The 20,316-nt window shown below is 39.7% G+C and overlaps 1 protein-coding gene across 2 annotated transcripts in view; it reads left to right on the top strand.

The window, feature by feature from the left end:
• Positions 1 to 15,047, top strand: part of ORC3 (origin recognition complex subunit 3) — a 38,804-nt gene extending 23,757 nt beyond the window's left edge. For both annotated transcript variants that reach the window (XM_063330021.1, XM_063330020.1), the window contains 7 exons: positions 3,187 to 3,320; positions 5,767 to 5,849; positions 6,335 to 6,432; positions 7,346 to 7,487; positions 12,420 to 12,536; positions 13,614 to 13,693; positions 14,905 to 15,047. In XM_063330021.1, the coding sequence (XP_063186091.1) occupies positions 3,187 to 3,320; positions 5,767 to 5,849; positions 6,335 to 6,432; positions 7,346 to 7,487; positions 12,420 to 12,536; positions 13,614 to 13,693; positions 14,905 to 15,010 (760 nt within the window). In that variant the 3' untranslated portion in view covers positions 15,011 to 15,047. The remainder of the gene's footprint in view (positions 1 to 3,186; positions 3,321 to 5,766; positions 5,850 to 6,334; positions 6,433 to 7,345; positions 7,488 to 12,419; positions 12,537 to 13,613; positions 13,694 to 14,904) is intronic.
• The last annotated feature ends 5,269 nt before the right edge of the window (positions 15,048 to 20,316 follow it).

Here is a 20,316-nt window from a genome sequence, read left to right as displayed (position 1 = left end):
TTGTCATTCTACGGTCTTTCCTTCTTAATCCTTCTCTCACTGTCCTGAATCTTGACAGCACTCAATCACCTGTCAACCCTTGCCCACAAATGTGCCATTTTGCTTTCCTGTACTGTCTGTTCTGTCATCTTTAACAACTCTTGGCCATTTTTCCTCTCCTTTTTCTCTTCCTATGTTTAATTTGCTTTCTTCAACTCTGAATTCATCTGCCTCTTCTCCGATCTCAAAGTTGATGCTGCCATTAGATCCTGGCTTTGGCTTGCTCTCCCTTCATTCTTATCTGTTCATCTCCCTCCTGTTTCTTCTCTGGCCCTGGCTTCCACCGTGGGAGCTTCTGATAGAAATACAGTGATCACGGTCATTCTTTTCACAGATAATTCTTCTTCTTTTTTTTTTTTTTTAGATAGGAATTCTGTAATTTTTCTAATAAAACTCCTTCAACGTGATTCCTTCAAATACTTGAGATTCTAGCTGTGATTATAATTTTTTCAGCTTTTAACTTTCTCTTTAATTCTCTTTTCCATTTTACACATACTTCCTCTTGTCTGCTTTTTCTACATAGAGTCTTGCTTCAGTCTTTTAGAAGAAAATGATAAAATATGATCTTTCCCTTCTACTTGCAATCTTCTTTTTTTTTCCCCTTTGCTCAGACGTGGAAGTTACTCACTGTTCCTTAATATCTCTGCCTTTCCAGGGGCCACATCACCTGTTGATATCCTTATATTCACCCTTTACCATCCCTTATGCTTCTTTTCAATGTTTTTCTGGAGTCCATCTTTTTTTTTTTTTTTTTTCCTTGCATTTAGAAAGTAGAAAATAGAGAAGCTTTTGATCAGCTTATTTCTCGAATTGTAACAAAGTCTCTCTTTTGCCCTTCATGAATTATGTTTGAATATGGGGTTTTCAGTTGTTGCATTGAGTTTCTTTTGTGGTTGTTTGTTTGTTTCTCTGCTTCAGCCTTTCATTGTACTGGCTTTTATCCTTTCTGCTAAGAGTGCTCTTCCTAAACATGGTGTTTCAGGTGATCTAACTTTAGCAATCTAGACAGTAGTTATTCTACTTTAATCTAGTCTATATCTAAAAAATAAATAAAATCTATAGTCTAAAAAATATCATGGGGAGACAGGAAGAGTGTGTGAGTTTTAGTTCATGTTGGATTAATCCAGTCAGAAGAGAGATAAGATGTTGGAGTGTGTCTCACTTCATTGGTTATGGAGAGCTAACTGGCTGGGACATTTGGTCAAGCTTTTAGGTGGCCAAACTTTGAGGACTGTCTGACCTATTGCCTTCTGTCTAGATACTGTACTCTGTTTTTGTCTCTAATCATTGATGCTATTCATCACATACTGCTTATCACAGTCCTGTCCCTCCGTGACTGTCATCATTTTGTTGTTGACCAATCTCTGTCATCACTTCTTCAGATGATTCCCTACTTCAGCATTCAGAAGTTTTTATGGACTTCATCCTAGCTTCCTTTCTTCTCTTTCATAACTTGTCTCTGAATAATCAGAGACAGATTTATTTACTGTCTTTGGGTGATCTGAGATCTTGAAGATCTCTGCTTTAAGCCTGTCTCCTAGCCAAATTAAAATCTTAACCCTACTACTCTGTGATACCTGGTGTACCTTGCAGTAATCTCAAGCCTAAAATGTTGAAAAGGATCCTTTGCTGTTTCCAGATACTTGATAACCATCCTCTTGTCTGTTCTTTGGGCCATATAATCCCATTGTTGTCGTAAATAAGTTTTTCTAGCACTTGCAGCTTCTTTTTGAGTAATATTACTAAAATAAATTTGTTCTTTGCCATTCACAGATCTCCAAATCTGGTTATCCGCTCTCCATCTTAGGTGTTTAATTATTGCAGTGTTTTGTCTGGCCTGGAAGGAGGCTATCTTGTTTATCCATGATATTCTACAAGGCTGTTTCAAAATGTTTTTCTAGCTTTTTGTGTCGTCAGAGTCACCCTTTCTGTTGTTAACTCCTTATGCTTTTCTGTACTAAACAAGCGTATCTGAAGGCAACACCTGACTTGCAAAAATGCATAACCCTGAATCAGATAAACTGCAGTTTCAAATCCTAGGCTTTACAAGCATTTAGAGTCAACTGCCAGTTAAAAACTAGAGCTCAAATTGCAATTCCCCCTCCAGACATCCATAAAGCTTTCCCAGCCTCTTCTAATTTCTTCCTTAAATCTCTCTTAGTCAACCTTGCGGTAGCTGCTACAGAGACCCGCTGCCCGACACACTGATCACCATCATTTCATTCTTTTGTCATACTCCCTTTTTTGTGTATTTCTGGTTTTTGTATCTTCTAAAATCCTTAAATTGTTAACACCTTTGTTTTGTATTAGCATCTTTGTCTTGTATAAGACAAAGCAAAAACACAATAGACTGGGAAGGGCTCTTAGTAACAGTGGGTATTACAAATGTGTGATTGTTCAGAACCAGAGTGTTTAGCAATGGGAACCTCTCACACTCCATAAAAAAAGTTACATGCATGCGTAATGGTACTGGCTTGATGCAATGACTGTAATTCTGGATTTCATTTATGGATATTTGCAAGGATTTGCTTTGATATCTTTTAAATTAAGATTCTGAGACTGAGCAGTGCTTGGTGACATTTATAAAACACCCTAACATATAATTAAAAGTAAATGCTAGGCTGGAGGTTTGACTAGATGATCTCAAGAGGTCCCTTCCAACCTAAATGATTCTGGTATTCTAGTGGTAGTTAGGTTTATAACAAATACAGAAAACAGCAATTTGGATTTTGTTTGAGAATCCTTCTGAATCACAGAGAATAATGGATTTTGTGGATGTGTGAATACACACTAATCTGATTATTTTTCCTCTTACCATTTCATTTACCATTCTTGGGCATGAGTTATGAACCCTACCATACTTTTTTTTTTTTAATCTGACTCATAGATTATCAGAAAAGCTTTCACTGTCAGTTCTGCAGGAAAATGTGGAGGAGACATCTATCCAAGTTGATTTGTTTCTTTCTGTTAATGACAGCAAGGAAAAAATTTGACTATACTGCAAGACGGAATGCTTGAAATCTTGGAGCTTTTCTCTTTTAAAATGAGTTTTTCAAATTATTTTTTGTTTTTTTTCTTCAACTGAGAACATTGAAAGTTGTTTCATCATTCTGCGTTTCAACTTCAGCCAACAATTGTGTCTTTTAGAATGTTGAATAAGTCTGATTTGGTAACCATGCTTCAACAATGTGTGGAAATTTTTGTGTCATCTTCTGGAAAGGAGTTTGATAAGACACTAGAGAAGTTGAAGGAGTTCTTGACCCAGTTTCAGAAACTAGAAGGTGGGTGTGTACCATCATACATTCCATTGCAGATTATATTAAAGCTGTTTTATAGTCTAACCAACGGGTATAATTTTCCCTGGTGGTTCCTGTCATTGTGTCAAACCATCAGATTTTTTCAGGATTGTTTTTTTTAAATACATACACAAAATTAGGAAATGCTTTTATTCTTTATTGGTATGTGGTTCATGCTTTTTATAATACAGAAGAATGATGTAAGATAAGAAATTGGACAGATCAGGAAGCATTGCTCACTAAATCTGTCGTATGTTTATTTTGAGCTTCTTACCAGATGTTGCAATCATTAAAAACATTTAACAAATAAAACCAGATATTGAAAGATAAATAGGAGCAGACTTCCTTATGACGTGGTACTTAATCCAGATGTATATAAAGTTCTTTCACCTGCACCTTCAGTTAAATTCATAGAGGGGGTAGGACATGAAGTGCCAGTTGTCAGGGCTCTGCTGACGTGCTGTAACTTGTCAGGCCCATATATTTGAGTGTTCATGGTAGAGGACGTATTTGAAAGTTTAGTAAGGCAAATGAGTAGCAGCCCTCCATCTTTCAGAGGCAGGTTAACAGAAACTGCTGTATTCCTTCTGAAATAGAAATATCACATATCTCAGCATTCTTCTGGAATAGGAATTTTGTTGCTTCCCCTGAACTATGGAGAAGGGTTCCCCTATGATTCCCTTTTGAAGACAAAGTGGTTATCATCTGGTCTGTTTTATGCATATTAAGTGAAGTTCATTATCAGTGTGGTTGCCACCCAGCATTTTGACAAGTAGGCAGTAAAACACCAAATGCAGTCTAATATTAAGTAGTCATGTAATGCTCTAGGGTTAACTGAGGCTTGTTTAGAAGAATTGGCTCTTTCCTGTACCATGTTTTTTTGAATAGATGTAGTAATAGCAGGGCTGTGATGCAGGAAACAGATGATCACTTCGAAAAAGCCATATATGCCACTGAAGATTCTGATCTATGATGGAAAACCTAAAGGTTCATCTAGTTTGGAAAAAAAGAATTGAAGCCAAGGGCCTTTAAGTAGTTGGATTTTTACCTTGAGGGAATAAATAAAAAAGAACAACTCTGGGAATTCAGGGACATGGAGAACTATAAAACAAAAAAGGCAGTATTTATTTTCAGTTAGGATTTGAAGATGTTTTTTAAAGAAGAGAAGGTCTAATGAATTCATGAATGATCTTAGTTTGTTTTCAAAGCAGATTTAAGCTATAATGAAAATGTGAGAAGGGGAAGTTAAGGTAAACTTCACGTGAATAGGTTGCTGAGTTAGGTGTCGTCATCTTGTATGTTTCTGTGACTGTGTTGATCTTCAGCGAGTGTTTTCAGAAGTCTGCCAGAAATGTTATGTACCCAAGTCCCAAGTCTCCCACAGAGCCTGTAGAGTGAAAGGATAGTCCAAAATTTTTTTATTTTTTTTTAACAACAACGAAGTCCATCTTCCCAACTGCTTAATGAACTGGAAAAAATAAAAACATGAAGCACGAGGAAACAAAGTATCTTTCTGTTCAGGCTGTTTTGAGCTGAAGGATTTGATTAAAAAGTATCTCAAAATAGATCGGTGTAGTAGTGAGGAGAGGAAGTTCCCTGTTTTTAAGTCTTCAACACAAATACAAATGTCCACAGGGCACTGGAAAATACCAACTCATTCTATGTAGGTCACCAAAAAGCTTTTATATATCATGATTGTTAGTGCTGATTGGAGCTTTATCTGTGATCTGTAGGTGGAATGTCCATCTTATTACCATCTTCATGAGTAAGGCAAGAAATCTTGTTACCTTTTGTTTTGATTTTGGTTATCACTTATCCTGGCATTGATTGTGCTTTTGTAGTTTTTGTTTCTTTGTTTTTACCTAAAAATTACTAATTATTAGTGCAATTGATCAACAAACTACATAGCTATGCAAACAAAATTTTGTTATAAATTAAGATCAGAATAAAACTGGACAATGAAATACTTTAGCACACCTTTGGTTTGCTGCTCTCGTTGCAGTTTCTGGGTTACGGAAGGGAGAACTCATTTCTTAGTGGTTTTTTGCACACGAGAAGGAAAAAATATGCAGCACGTGGCTTTTTGAACACTCCTAAAGCATCAGTAGTATCTAGTACTAATCTGTCCAATTTACAAATATTGAGAGTATGACCTAGGGTGACGTAGGCAGAGTTCCAGTGATGTGCAAAGCTTATGCTGGATCGTTGCTCAGGGCTGAATTGCTTTGGTTACTTAATTGCTCTTGGTTAAGCTGCACTGCAAGAGCCCTTTTTTAACAATCTTTTACAAGGTGCAAGACTCAAAAGCTGCCTGTGTTTGGGTCTGTGTGAACAAATAACTGAACGTATCAGATTGCTTGGGTTAGGGGATTTATATAGGTAGTCAGGAAAAGTTTACCCCACATATCAAACGTTAGTTTTGTTCTAGTAGCAGATGCTTTCCAAGAACGAGATGTGTCCGTATCATCACAAAAGGAGCTCCAGAAGAAGACAGACCTTTATCATCTTCAGAAGGTTAGGCCTGCGTAGGCTTTACTGACTAGTTCCTTAACTGAATCTCGTTTAAGATGTAATTGTCCATGGTTAGTTCTTCCCAGCTTGCTGGAGCTCTACATAAAGGTTGTGCATAAGTAATTCTTCTTAAAAATGAATGAGTAAATAACAACTATGTATGTCAGGCCCACCTGAAGCATAGAAAATTATAGAAAATATCTGTCATAAACTAAGATTTTAAAATGCAAATTAGGAGTTTTCTTCTTATTTAACTTGTAAATTGCATATTCTACCTAACACGTATTTCTTTGAATTTCCCAAACTCCTACCAGTTTGAGAACTGAATACACTGGCCTAAATAAAAATAACTGTGTGATCACACTTTCAAACATCATCAGTGAAGACATGCCAGCAAAAATGAATTATACATGTTAAACATATAGATTGTGTTCTCTAGAGAATAACTACCTCCCATGTAGTTTTATGCACCACTTTTTTTTTTAAAGACCTTGTTGGAGTTGAAGGAATCAAGGCGGTCTAAGAAACTGACAAAGTTTGAAATGCTTCGTTTTGAAGTTGTTGACTATATAGACAGTCTTGTAAGGTGAGCTTTCCTGTTTTATATTCCTGCATTGGTTTGCACCATAAGTTGCAGCAGAAGTTTTGCTAACATGTTAGTCTTGTCAAAATTGTGTCTTGGTCTCTATAGTATGAAACACACCTTTTTTCCTTCCTTTTCTTTCTTTAATGAGAGCTCTAAAAATAATATTTAAAAAAAAAAAATCTCTCTTCCGTAGATTAGTAGAAGTAATTGGCCCATGAATTGACCAACTTATTTTAGCTACAGAAAATAGTTGAGGCAGGACTGGGTATATGTGGTAAAATAAAGTCAAGAATTTTTACCCTAATCTTTGCTGATCTGTTCTAGTTATGAAACTATAGAGATGTTAAGTGTGATATCCTATCTGTTTTGGGAACTGTTTTGGTGAGCAAGGCATAGCAGATAGGGTTTTAGAGGCAGCTCTGTAGCAGAAAACGTGAAAGGCTTGGGGTGGGGGAAGAGGTGAAGGCACTTGTTAATTATAAAGCCTTGGGGTGGGGGGGAGGCAGAGAAGCTAATAGAAGTATGACTGTGCCACGAAAAAAGCTTCAAATATGAAGACAAAGGTGAGCAGAGATTCATCAGGAGGCCTCAAGATGGATAAGCATGATCTGTGGAGAAGAGAACATGACTGGTTTCAGCATTTCAGTTGCTGCCTTTTTTTTTTTTTTTAATCTGTCAGTGGCCCAGCTAGAGTTCTATGCTAAATCCATTAGATGTAGAGTTGATAATACTTACTTCCCTGCTTAAAAGTTGATTTCAGTGCTGTTCGTCTTGTTTTTTCAGAAATTTGTCAGTATTGGTTGGGAAACATACATTCCTGTAGTCTCTGACTGCAGTTAACTTCTGTTGTTTCCCTTAAGGTAAAAGCTTGTATCTCCCCTCCCTCCCCCATACCTCATGTGGCTTTTTTCAGAAATTACCTTGTTCCTGCAGACCACAAGACTCTGCATGAGATAGTGTATTTCAACACAGCCAGTGTTCTCCGTGAGCACTTGAATGCTGCCCCAAGGATTGCACTTCATACAGCTTTAAATAACCCCTACTGGTACCTGAAGGTAAGAAACAAGTGAGTTGTTTGTGGTGCTGGAGTAGCTTCTGAAGGCTACACATAAGGATGATGTGTAAGGCTTAGTTTTGCTGTTTCATGAAGCTTGGCACACATTCAGCTGTTTTGCAGAGAACCAACAAGTTAGCCTTGATAAGCAACTGGGGACTTTGCAAAGAGCTAGGGAATCTGTCTGGCTGAAATAAAGAAGCTGATTATGGAAAGAGTTCTATATGGCGAATCCATTTTCCAGAGCCCGTCTTAGTCATGATCTTTTCTTTCTCCTGTAGATGTAGCAGAAAAGTCATTTTGTCCTCCATTACAAGTGGGATGATTGTCCATGGGGAAAAATACAGTGTATGCAGCTCTTTCCAGAGACTTTCTTTACAGGGTTAGTGCTTAGTCCTCACCATGTAGACTTGCTGTAAGGTGAAGGCTCTCGTTCAGGTGGAGTGATGACAATAACAATAGCTTAAATACAGCGTATTTAAAGGAGTCCTTTGTTCTTCTTTGTATTTAATTTCTGTAGTGTATTGAAATCGTACCTTTTCTGAGTCCAAGAAAAGGATTGTCATTGATTCTATTAGTAAACCCTGCCCTTTTCTAGAGAAGAAAAGCAGCCGCTTTTCCACTTATTTCATAAATCAAATTCACAAGATGACCGAAAGAAAGAAAGAAAGCGGGATTTGGAAAAGGAGCGAACACACACTTCTTTGTTTTGTCCTTGATTATAGATGCTACTTGGAGTTATGCCCTAACATTTCCCTTAAAAATATGATTACAGCTCTGAAGAAAACATTGATTGTAGCTGTATCTGAGTGATTATATGTTACTTGAGTCGAAGCCAACACTTATCAGGAATCATACTTGATAAAGATCAGTCTTTCAAATCTACAACCCAATTCGTATTGGGTTTGTTGGCCTTGTGCCTCTATTTGAATGAGGGTTATTGGTTTCGCTGTGTGCAGGAGTTATTTCTAAAACCACTTAAAGAGCTTATTTGTGAAAATAGTAGTTAGCAAGTGGGCTGCCATTAAAGAGACCTAATATGAACCTCAGTGACTTATATTTTTAGAAAACCTGTAAAAATATAGATTAGGAGCAAAATCTAGCTGCTGATGTGTTTAAGTATTCTCTTTGACTTGACGGGATTTAAAGCCCTCTGTCATCCTGCACTTTGTTCTTTGACATACTTTAACGTATTTCCGATGTTTTCTGAGTAGACTGTGAAAGTTTGGCATAGTTTCTAACAGTAGCAGTATTGGCTGAGTACCTTGCTTAGCATTTTAATCCCTGTGAGTCAAAGAAATATTTTTTCGTGGTTGTATCCATGACTTCTGCATGGCTTGTACTTTCCTGGGCCATGACCAGAGCAAAGTTCTCTAGAGCTGTTCCTTCCAGAAGCCTAGGACAGAAAAGGATCTGCTTCACTGGAGTACCAGCAAATGATTAATATATGATGCATTTCTTACAGGAATCCAGTTGTTTATTTAGCAAAATGCCAAACGAGGATCATACTTATCCTGGAAAAAAAAACCACACAACTCCCAAAAAAAGGTTTCATTCTGTTTTGACCGATCCCTTGAAAATTCAACAAGTTGTAACTTGGAATACCAGCAAGGCACTGTATTGTGTCAGCACAAGGAAATCTGATCTTGGATCTTCCTGGGGTTTAGATGGTCATGCAAATTTTGCTCTTGACCTTGGATAAGAAGGGTGGTTTTTCACATTGATCTCAAGGAATGAGCCCTGTTACCCATGAAGATGCTTGGATTGCTATGAAGTGAAAATCCTCGAGTTGCAATTAAGCTCCTGTATCAGGGAAAGGGGATACTAGCGTTTGGTCCTTGGGAAAGATAGTAACATTGATTGCGGAGCAGGCTATGAGTCTGTCCTCTGTCTGGCCCCTGGGGGCAGCGTCAAGCAAGAGAAACCACTCATCAATGGTGTTCTGGGTTCTCTTTCTGAGACAGCCCCTCTGTGCTGTACAGGTGGTTTCACGACTGGCTGCTCGTTCTAGGGCAGCTTCCTGCTTGTCAGTCTAGTTATTTCCTCTCGGGGATGATGTGTGTGCTGCCACCTCAGGAAGCTGAGGTTTCCCTGCCCGCAGCTGCAGCTCCCTCCCGCTATGCTGTGAAGACTTGGCCTAATTATCACAACTGAGGCTGAATTCTGTCATATTGTCATGTGAAAAGGGGTGAAGCAGTTTTGGCAGAAGATAAACCCCCTTGCGTTATAACACTCCTGACCAAGGTGGAAGGTTAGGTGTGGCTAGGTTTAAATTCTGAGTGATGCCCAGTTCAGCACTATCAGTCCAATCGCGTTTAATATGTATTAAACTATTACAATTTGGATACACTAATAGTGGACTGCACCTTCAGTCTAGTCGTGCTCATGAACTAGCACGGCCTCTCTTGAGTCTTTGGTTGCGTTCAGTGAGAAAGCGAAACAACTAGCTATTTAACAGTGCAGTTTATTTAAACAACAGATATATAGGTTCTTAGGATTGCCAGTGATAAATACACTGTCTGCAAAGCATGTGCAAATAAAGATATTGTTAAGTATACAAAACGCGCGGCAAAGTTATAAACAATACAGCCTGGCTATAAATGTAGGATAGAGGCTCTCTAGAGAAATTTTTAAGTTCCCTGAGGAAACACTCAGTATAATCTAAGTCCTACCCAAGGGCGTCCCTATGGGGGGGAAGAAAGGCTCAGCCCGTCAGCTAGTCCCAGAAGTCAGTGATGGAGTTCTCCTGACTTGTTTGCGATAGTGTCTTCCCTGATATCCCCCCTCTCTCTGGCTATTTTTATACTATTTTTTTTATCTTCAAAGTGAAGTTTGAGTGACTTTAGTCATAAATGCTTTTATTATGATTGGTGTACTCAAGGAGGAGTGGTCGCACCTTGGGGGCGGGTAGCCTCGGGGATGGAGGTGTGTTTGGTACATTGTAATGAGCAAAGTTCGCACAAAGGACAGCATTTTATCAAAATTTGATGAAATGTTGGCTCAGGTAGCGAGTAGTCCACTTATCTGTTTCGAAGTAAGCAAGCAGGCAGCTTATCAGTTCCGTAGTACCATCTCGTCCCCATATCTGCTATTCGTCACAAGGGAAGGCCACGGAACAATCGCGTTCCATTCCATCCCTCGTGTAGTTTCGCAAACAACCTTGTACAGGGAATCGCAGATGTTGCATTCTTCACGTGCCAGCTGCAGCTGTATTCTACCTCAGAAGCCTCTTGATTTTATGACTTTCCTTAATGTGTGAACAATGCTGTACTTTTGTATTCTTGGCCAATTTAGTAATTATTCCACACAGGTGCTGGCAGGGACCCTGCAATGCTAATCCGTAATATCTCTTCTGGATCATTCTCAGCATTGACATGTGGTCCAGCTAGATATTCATTTCTATAGATGAACCTGTTTCATGAGAGTGCGGTTGCTGTAGAAGTTCCATCCTCTCTTGGTTGTGACAACTGTTCTGGCTTTAAGATTAGAGAATCAACACAAAGTGTCCGGCAATGCCAGAGTCAGCACACGGGCGAGTGGTAGGAAGCCATAGAGTTAGGTGGAGTAGCAGAGGGGAAAGGAGGAAGGCGTAGGGTTATCCCTCTGTGCAGTGGTGAGCCACTGGATCAGTCAGAAGGTGTAACTTCATCTGTGCCGGTTAGTAACAGTAGTGTTTGAAACTATTACGGTATGATCCTGAATTATATTCTGGTAAATTAACGTCTGGATTGTAAATTAATGTCTGGATTGTAACATTTGGAAGGTTTAGGCATGTTACTCTGAATTTATCCGGAGACCATCTGGACTGAACTGACAGACATGAACCTAACGACTGCAGCTTTTGTGTTCCTTGTACAGAACAAGTAAACTTGGAAATTGTTAGGCTTTCTGGAAAATGTGAAATGACTCCTAAGTGCTAGAGTCAAAACTGAATACGAGTCTCACAAATTGCAGGGATTGAGATCTATGAAAGGTAAGCTAGAGATTCTTGAGCGAAGTTATATTCTCTGCCCAACCTTCTTTCCTATCTTGAATAGCATTTATTTATGAAAGTATCCTTGCTAGGGCTTTATAGACTTCCCAAAAGCAATCTGCATGTTTTACTAGCATACAAAAGCATTTTAGCAAAAAATCTCATGAACTGAAAGGAATGATCAGTGGTCGCTCTCATGTTAAGAGAGCTGGCTTTGTAGAGTGCGTGAAACCGAAACTGGGAAAAAACATTATGAACTGATATGAAATGTTGTACACTTCTGCAGCTCTAGAGACCTTTGCCTCTGCCTCTAGTGGCTTTTTTATTTCTCAAGTAAATCGTTCTGTGCTGATGACCTGAATTTCCTGACGTATAGAATAGTTTGTGAGAAATCAGACTTTTGCTTTTATAGGTGCTGAGTTTCAAGTCAAGGAGAAATGATTGTTATGTTTCAAAGATAAATCTCTGAGATGAAAGAAACAATTTTGCTTTTTAGTACATCTGACAAATCTATACTAAGATTTCCTCCTTCCTTTTCGGGGGGTGGGGGGAAGGGACACTTTTCTGTTTTCTGTGTAGTACGGTCTGAGGCAAATCATGACTAGTTTCTTTTCCTGAATCCATAGATCTTTGATATGTAAATAGAACTAGCAAAAGAATTGGGAAAAGCCTAATCAGATAACACTCATTAGAGTAGAGACTGCATAAGCGTACAAAATCGTAGAAAGAGCAGGAGCTGGGTGTTTCTTTGTTGTTTTGGGGGTTTTTTTTAATGGTATGTTTTCTTATTTTCCTGTTTTGTTTTCCTTTGTACCATCAACTTGCCATTAAACACACAAACAGTTAGCACTTGGTTAAAATACCTAACCTGAATTTCCTGAAATAATGTTATATTTAGCCCTTAAAATTGGTCAAGATTAAGAACTGATCAAAGTTACTACCTTTGGGTTTTTTCACCAGAATCAAGCTTTGAAAAGTGATGGAGGAAGCATCTCTAATAAAGCCCCTGATATATGCATAGTGTATAAGCTTCATTTGGAGTGTGGCAGATTGATCAATCTTGTTGATTGGTTAGAGGTATGTGACAATGCGAACAGTGCCTTTACCTGCTTTCACTATTCTGATTTTTCTTTTTGCTGCATGTCTGCTTTTCTTTAGTGCCCCTTTTGACAGCTTAAATCACTGCACACCTCAGTCCCTCCTGTGCAAGAACACACAGTAACTCCCATCACCAGCCTACGGTCTTCCTCTGACTACTGTGAATCATTCATTTACAGCATCATTACTCTCTGATGAAAATCTTTTGCTTTTGCTTCTATTTTATGCTTGGCACAGATCAGATTTTATGCTTCACAAAATTACCTTTCCCCCCTGCCCTTTGTTTTTAAGTGTTCTGTGACACTTTTATGGAAACAGGCAAGTGCTGCTGCTTGGCGTGTGCAGGGTTCTTGGAGAGAACGCATGTGCTAGGGAAAAGCGAAGGTCCTTCTAGCCTGATAACCTGTCTCATACCGTGACCAAAAGCAGAGAGTACAACAACAGAACATACATTAATATAAGTTCTTCCCTCATGTTTTAGCTCTAGTTTCCTAAACCGGAATGGCTTCTCTGTATTTCGTAAGCCTACCTGGATGACATTACCAATATAACTTTTCAGCAACCACAGCACCCTCTGGCAAGAAATTCTGTAGCTCAACTACATGCAGTGGAGAGCACACTCCTTTTACTTGTTCTGAGTTTGTTTTGTTTGTGTATTGGAAATTGGACACAAGACTCCTACCCAGGCTCTTGTTGTCCCTCAGTTTTATAGATTTTCTCACAGCCAGCTATCTGTTTTGTTTTTCCAGAATGTTTAAGCAGTCTCGGTTTGAGAATGTGTTCTGTATTTTTTCTGAGAATGGGTCAGGGACCAGAACTGTACTGGGATTTAAAATGTGGGCACATGAGTGATGTTTTTCATTCTGCATTCCTGCCATGGTAATATGTAACCTTGCTTGCTCTTTCGATTGCTGCTGAACTGACATTCTCCTGGAGTTACCATTCCAAGATGTTATTCCTCCCAAGTGATAGTCATCAGCTCAGAGCTTATCATTTTATATGCTGCTCTGTCTGTCTCTGAAATGTGTTAAATCTGGGCTGCTTTTCTCTTTCTAGGCTTTCTCAACTGTGGTGATGGCAGTTGAGGGACCAAATGCAGACGCAGCTTCCTCAGACCAGGTGGATGATGTTATCCAGTATCCTTTCCTATTTCTCTCAAGTTTGACATTCAATGCTTACAGGAGCAATGAACCAGGACTCTAAGACACAGCTTCACGTGCACTGATAACTAACTCCAGAAAAATGACTAGTTTAAACAGCCTTTTAATGTACTGAAAATGTCACAGAAAGTAGATCAGCTGAAATAGCTGGGCTGGAGGTGGTGAGGTAAGAGAGCAGCTTTTGTCCATCGGAGCTGCCTGTAAAAGTCTGTAAAACAAGTTGAAGCTATTCTACTTGGTTAAATCATCTGAGAGTTGGTACATCTGCTGTACAGGGGGAGAGCATTACTGGGGAACAGATGATAGGATAGCTGCAACCTAGAGAGCAGATGGAGAGACAGTAGTTCATTATGAGGAAGGTGGAAGCATTAGCAGAGGAAAGGCTTACAAAAGTGGTGTCTCTCTAGAAGCCATGAGTTCTAGTACTTTAGAGCTGAGAATTTTAGCTCCCACAAAACACCCATTCTGCTTCTCATCTGGTCCTGATTCTTAAGTGAGGTCTGCAAAATACTTAAAAGGATGAGCATTAAAACCAAAACTCATGGCTACAACGGTCGTGCTGCCACAGAGAAGAGATGAATTGTTGTACAAAAGGAGGCTTAACTACAGGGAGAATATTTACATGCTCTAATGCTACACCTAGCTTTCCTGTAGTATAAGGCCGTTCCTTTTTTACAAGCTCCACTGGTAATACAAAACTAAGTTCTCTATTTAGCTCAAGGATATATAGTTGTGTGTCACAAAAGCAGCAAGAAACATTAGTGAATAGTGAGTAAAAACGTGATGCTGTTTTATGAAACCTCAAAAAAAAAATCTCTTATAATTATCTATCTACCCATTTTTTTTGTCACAGAGCATGAAAGTGTACATTCTTTCTTCTGAGAGACTACAAAATTAGTATCTTTGCAGGCCTTAAGCTTCTCTTAGCTGTGGGGCAAGAAAATCTGCCTTCATTGCCACATTTTATGTATGTAGCAAAAGAAATACTGATTATATGATTGAAGATTCATGCTTCTGTAGGCAAATCATGCTCTGCCCTTATTTCCAACAATTTTAGCATGCAACACAACATTTCGTGTGATCTGTGCTTACTGTGACTTACCATTCTTTCTAGAAAGGGAAGATTTCTGTCTCCATCAACAAGTGTCATAAAAAGCACACTCAATTTCCTTTACTGAACTGGCCAGCGCTCGTTTTATTCGAGCGGTTTCTGAACTGGAACTCTTAGGCTTCATAAAGCCCAGCAAGCAGAAAACGGACCACGTGGCAAGGTTAACGTGGGGAGGCTGTTAATGTGCCACCGAGATCTTAATAAACCTGTTCTTTATAACATTGTGCAATGGCTGTGTTCCCACTAAACTAGTCCTGGCTAACTGCATACTGAGTCAAAGTCAACGCTGACTGAATGGCGAGAGATACATTCGGAGTGCCCGGATAAGACTTGAATAGCAATGTTGTTTTTTAATACTCTGCCTCACGGTGCACTGTACTGCTCTATTAATGCTCGTGTTTCAAATACTGTATCGTTGTGCCAGTTTTAATCTTCTTTGATGTGTGATATTTAACACTATACTGATATATTTCAGACTAGCAAGCCAAAAGCACGACGCTGGCTGTGTAAGCTACAGAAGTGATGAGGCAGTATTAACTTTCTTAAAGCCGATAGGATTTGTGTCATCATTATAAAATGCCTTCCAGATCCTTGAACTACAGATTTAAAAATAAATAAAACCAGTATGCTAAGAAAGACAGTTTAGCTTCTGCTGCATGCTCTTCAAACCAAAACTGGTCTTACTCCCTTAAAACTCCTTCACAAGGAGGAAAAAGGGACAGACTAATTCCAAAGATAGATAGAAATTTTTGCTCTTTGGGAAGAGCAAAAGCAAACTGTTCAAATCATTCCCTTTTTCTAGTGAAGTTGATCAGTACTAGCTGACTCTTGCTGTCAGAACTTGTGTCAGCATAGACTGAATGAGCACATGGCACTCGTGTGCACTGGAAGAAGGCAGCACAATCCACAGGTAAAGTGCACACGGTAACTTTTCTCTTTGCTGAGGATTCGTACTGTACACAAGCCAAGGAAACAGCTGTGTGAAAATAACAGCTATTGGCCAAGTGTTAATGGGCTGCTTATCTGACAGCTGGTGGGTCAAAGAACCTTCTTGGACACTTGGCCCCGTGCAGTAAGCAAGCCCAGGATGCACCCTCTGAGCTTCTGCCACCACAGAGCAGTGCCTACACCTGAGCACAGGTTACCAGTGCTGTCCCCTTTGTAGGAACAAAGGACTGGAATGGCTCACCACCACTTCTGATTTGGTCAGGACAGACCAAAGCATTGCTATTCTCTGCCTGATACTGTGACAAAAGCCACAGGTAAAGTACTGTGCCAAAAAGCTGGAAAAACCCAGGGCCATTGCTGGAGTTCTGGTCCCCAAGGAAGCTGAGGTTGTTGTTAAGAAAAACCTACACCTGATTCCAGGTATGAGAGTAACGTGGGTACGTCCTAACCAGCCTGGTCTTTTCTTTGGCACTCAAAAGCTGCACTGCACATCTTCCAGCACTGAGCTTCAACTTCCCCCAAGACTTCGTTTGGGCAGCAAATGTGTTTATGCTGATGTCAATGTCCCACGTCTTCCAGCCACAGAAAAAGCCTTAGAAACCGAAGGGGAAAAGCTGTATTTCCCTCCAGAACAGCATGCGTGTCTGCCATACATTGATAAACCATCCCAAGGGCCTCAACACGTGCATTTCAACAGTACGGGCGGAGACTTCAGGTCAGTCTTATCACCTAGGAAAGGGCTGCAGTTAAAGAGTTTAGAAGTGTTTAGACTTTGTCCCTCCCAGCCTACTTAAAAGCTGAATGGTGATTACTTTGTTTATTGTAAAAGACTGTATGTACCTCCAAAAAAACTCCCAGATGTCCTCAGATGACTGAGAGGATTAGAGCCTTCATTTTGAGGCATTTAAGTGCTGCTCTTAGTGCATGCGTCTATCACTAGAATCCAGATGCTCCCCCTCAGTTGCACTGGCACTTCAGCCTGCTCAAAACAACTGGAAATGAGCAACAGAAAACAACAGAGCCTGCAGCTCTGAAGATTGAATCACTCGCATAAACCAAGTCTGTAGTAGGAGGCGGGGGAAGTCCTATTACAAGAACCTATAACTTACCAGGCTCTTTAACCAGGAATGTATGTAAGATAGGCTCGGCTTGTTTTAAATACCCTCAGAGAGGGTAGGAGTCACGTATTTTCCAATTGCTGTTAATTGCAGACACACAGTAACGCTTCCTGCTGTACTTAAGGGAGGGCCCAGGTCTATGTTGCCAGGCAAATTAAGAGGCTGAGGAGGACGAGTCATTTATTGGCCTTTATACTGCCTGAACATACAACTTGGGAAACGTAATGGTGAAAACTCAGAGCAAGAATTCTTAGGATCTCAGTGGGGCAGTTGCAAAAGTTTCTCGCTTCCACCAAGCCACGGGGGTAAACAAACACAACTGTTCTTCATTCCAGAGACCAAGGCAGGGCACCCATATCATCGTGGTCTCTGTATGTAAGGATTTCAAGCAGCAGAGAGGCAAGTGAGACATTTCAGCCGGAGGGGAATGCTGAATAGCCCTCCTCTGTCCCGAACCTCACCTATTTGTCCTCCCACTACACTCGACAAATGGAAGGGAGCAGCAGAACACCAAATGTCTCACAGATCTGCGAGAGGTCACGGAGCAAAGTGCTCTGCGCAGTGGTCCTCTGCCACCTGCCTGCAGCCTCCCCTCCCCTCCCCTCCCCCAAGGCAAGATAAGCCCACACCATCTGACTTTCACACCTTTGCAGGGTAAAATAGTTGGAAATAAAAGAGAAGCAAGCCCCAACGGTGTGTGGCCTTTAATCCCCAAATGTGCAGGTAACATGACATTGAAACAGAAAATTCATAGTTAATGGCTGTTTCTTAATTTTCTCCAGCAAGGAGGGCAGGAAGGCTGGACAGTTAAAAACACTAAAAAAAACCAACCTGGTTATAAATTTCATTCAGTTTGCCTTTCTTCAGAGGCTGGGCTTTGTAGTTAAAGTCCTGCAAAAAGCTTAACATCCCTAAATTCTGAACCAACATCAGTAACAGCAGATACTACAGCTATGAAAAAACACCTTGCGCTTTTCCTCCTTTAATGGAATTCTGGTGCCAGGGATCTAGTAACACCAGGCTTTCTGTTTGCAGATAATGTGGCTATATAGTATGAATTTTACATTTGGCTCCTCCCATGTAATTTATTTTACTACTTTTTGTTGTAAATATTCTAAACTCACCCTCACATACCTTAGCTGAAATACACAGGAGATTTCAACTGCACACATATATGTAATTTTTAAATGATAGTTTCTACAACTGTCTGCATAGTAATAACGTTCTGCAGAGACTCCAAGAAACCTTCTCTGTCTGCAACGTTCACCGAAATCAAGTAAGACACACCAAAAAAAAAAAAGCCAATGGTTGTATTGTGGTACTAGCTCTGAAACTCTACCAACGTAAAGCCTGACCTCCAAACTGATAACTGTTTTATGTTATTCAATAGCCCCAACTTTCAACAAAACTACTGCCAAAAATCAGACCTGAAAGTAAGTTCACTCTTGTTTGAACAGTTTACCGTTTTTCTCTGTTAGAGATGCTGTTCTTTGACACCTCTTTACACTACTGCACTACTGGTTTCAAACACAAACTTGGTAATTTTTCTTTTATCTCAGAACCTATAATAGCAGTAAAATATAAGAATTAGCCAGGTGCCTGTAAAAGCCAAACATTCATCCTCACATTTTTCATCTCAAGAGAATAGTTTCCAATACAAAGGTCACGAGCACTGGTTCACATCAAGAGCAGAAACTCTTAATACTTCACTTGCCTTGGTTTTTTTCTCCCCACTGTGGGATCACAGAGCTAAATCCTTCCCAATTCCCAACTCAGGAATGAAGAGAACTTTCACAAAATAGGTTCTAACCAGAATCTGCTAATGGTCTCGCTGTTCAAGAGTACACAGGCAGTTTCTAAGCATCGACACACAAGATTGCTTGAATCTCCTTCCTTTTCGACCTTGATAAATGCTGAATAATCTTATGGCTATATGCTTTGCTTTCACATCTAGACACAAAAATCCACAGTCGAGATGTACATCCTGCTTTCAGTAACCAAGACCTGCTTGAAAAGAATTTACACATCACTACCTTAAAAACAGGTTAACCAAGATCTTTGGTTTCACTCTGTTAAGTTGCAATTAACTGTCCTCAGCTTGCTTTGCTTTTGGATAGACTGCAGTTACATACAAATTGCAAAAATATTCTAAATGTGGCTACCACAAAACGTAGTGCTAAGAATTCAGTAGTTATTGAATCTTAACCCATTTCTACTTGACTCAAAAGCCTTTGAAAAGGCTCTCCAAAGCAGTTTTGTTTTTAAGCACCAGCCTGCTCCTCGCAGCACTCCAATTTTCCTCATTTTTTCCAACAGTAATCAAGCAGCCAGCCATTTTCCTGCTCAAGAATAAGTCACCTGTTAGAACAAGCCTTTCATGTGAAATTCATCACATCAGATATTGGCACTGAGAGTAGGAAAAGGAGCCAGTTTGAAGTCCAAGACAGAACAAGCAGCAGGTTAAAAACCGAAAAATTTCAAAGAATGCAACCTTGTTTTCAAAGTGGGCACAAATTAAGCATACCACAGCTGTGATGCATAAGCACCCATGGTGGCATTATATTTCATCTACCAGAAGACTGCTTATTATGCATTAACTTGGAGCAGCACAGGAGTTGCTGGGTGCTAACATGACATCACTTCTTATTTATAACAACTCTTAATATCCCAAAGGAAAAGATAAGCAGAGACAATCACAGTGGCTGGTATCTTAACTCTACTCCCATCTCAAATTATCAGTTAGGCATACATGCATTTCTATCAAGTCAGAACAATGATTTTTTAGAGCACAGGAGATACAGGAAACATATCAGGATGCTGGAATTTGGGTAGTGGTCCACCTAGAAGCTGTAGTTTTCCTACCCTGGGCAAATTAACAATAAAATGAGGTCAAAAAATGAGGAGCAGGCAGGAGAGGGACTGAGAACCCTGAGGCAATCAACAGAAATTACAGCCCCTGATAGTTTTAGCTTCAGTAGCAGGAGACTCAAGAGTGGAGTCTGGAGATTTCCCATTTCCAAGATTCTGAAAATACAGTAAAAAGAATCCAAATATTTGGGTAAGATGGGTTTCAGGAAAGTGAGCAGCAAATAATCTGATACTGTGGCAATGTACCTAATTCTGAACTTGTCACCTCACTTCTAAGTGAATAAAAGTTCACTAAGAGCTAGAGCTCATCACATGCCTTCTCTGAAATCTTAAGCATCAGCATGAGCCCATTAATGCACGTATCTACTAGCTGAAGTTTCAATTACCTTTCATCTAAAACTCTCCCATTAATTTGAAATGGTACAAAGACCTATTACACAACAGACTTCCACTTAACCAGAAGCAGACAGTAAGTTAGAGAAGGCAACAGTTCACAATCAAAGGATTACTCTGAAACTACTTTAAAGTCCCCAAAGCAGATAACCCCAGTCACT

This window comes from Chroicocephalus ridibundus, chromosome 3 (assembly GCF_963924245.1).
Source record: "Chroicocephalus ridibundus chromosome 3, bChrRid1.1, whole genome shotgun sequence".
Taxonomy (NCBI): domain Eukaryota; kingdom Metazoa; phylum Chordata; class Aves; order Charadriiformes; family Laridae; genus Chroicocephalus; species Chroicocephalus ridibundus.
This window is presented reverse-complemented; position numbering and strand designations above follow the sequence as displayed.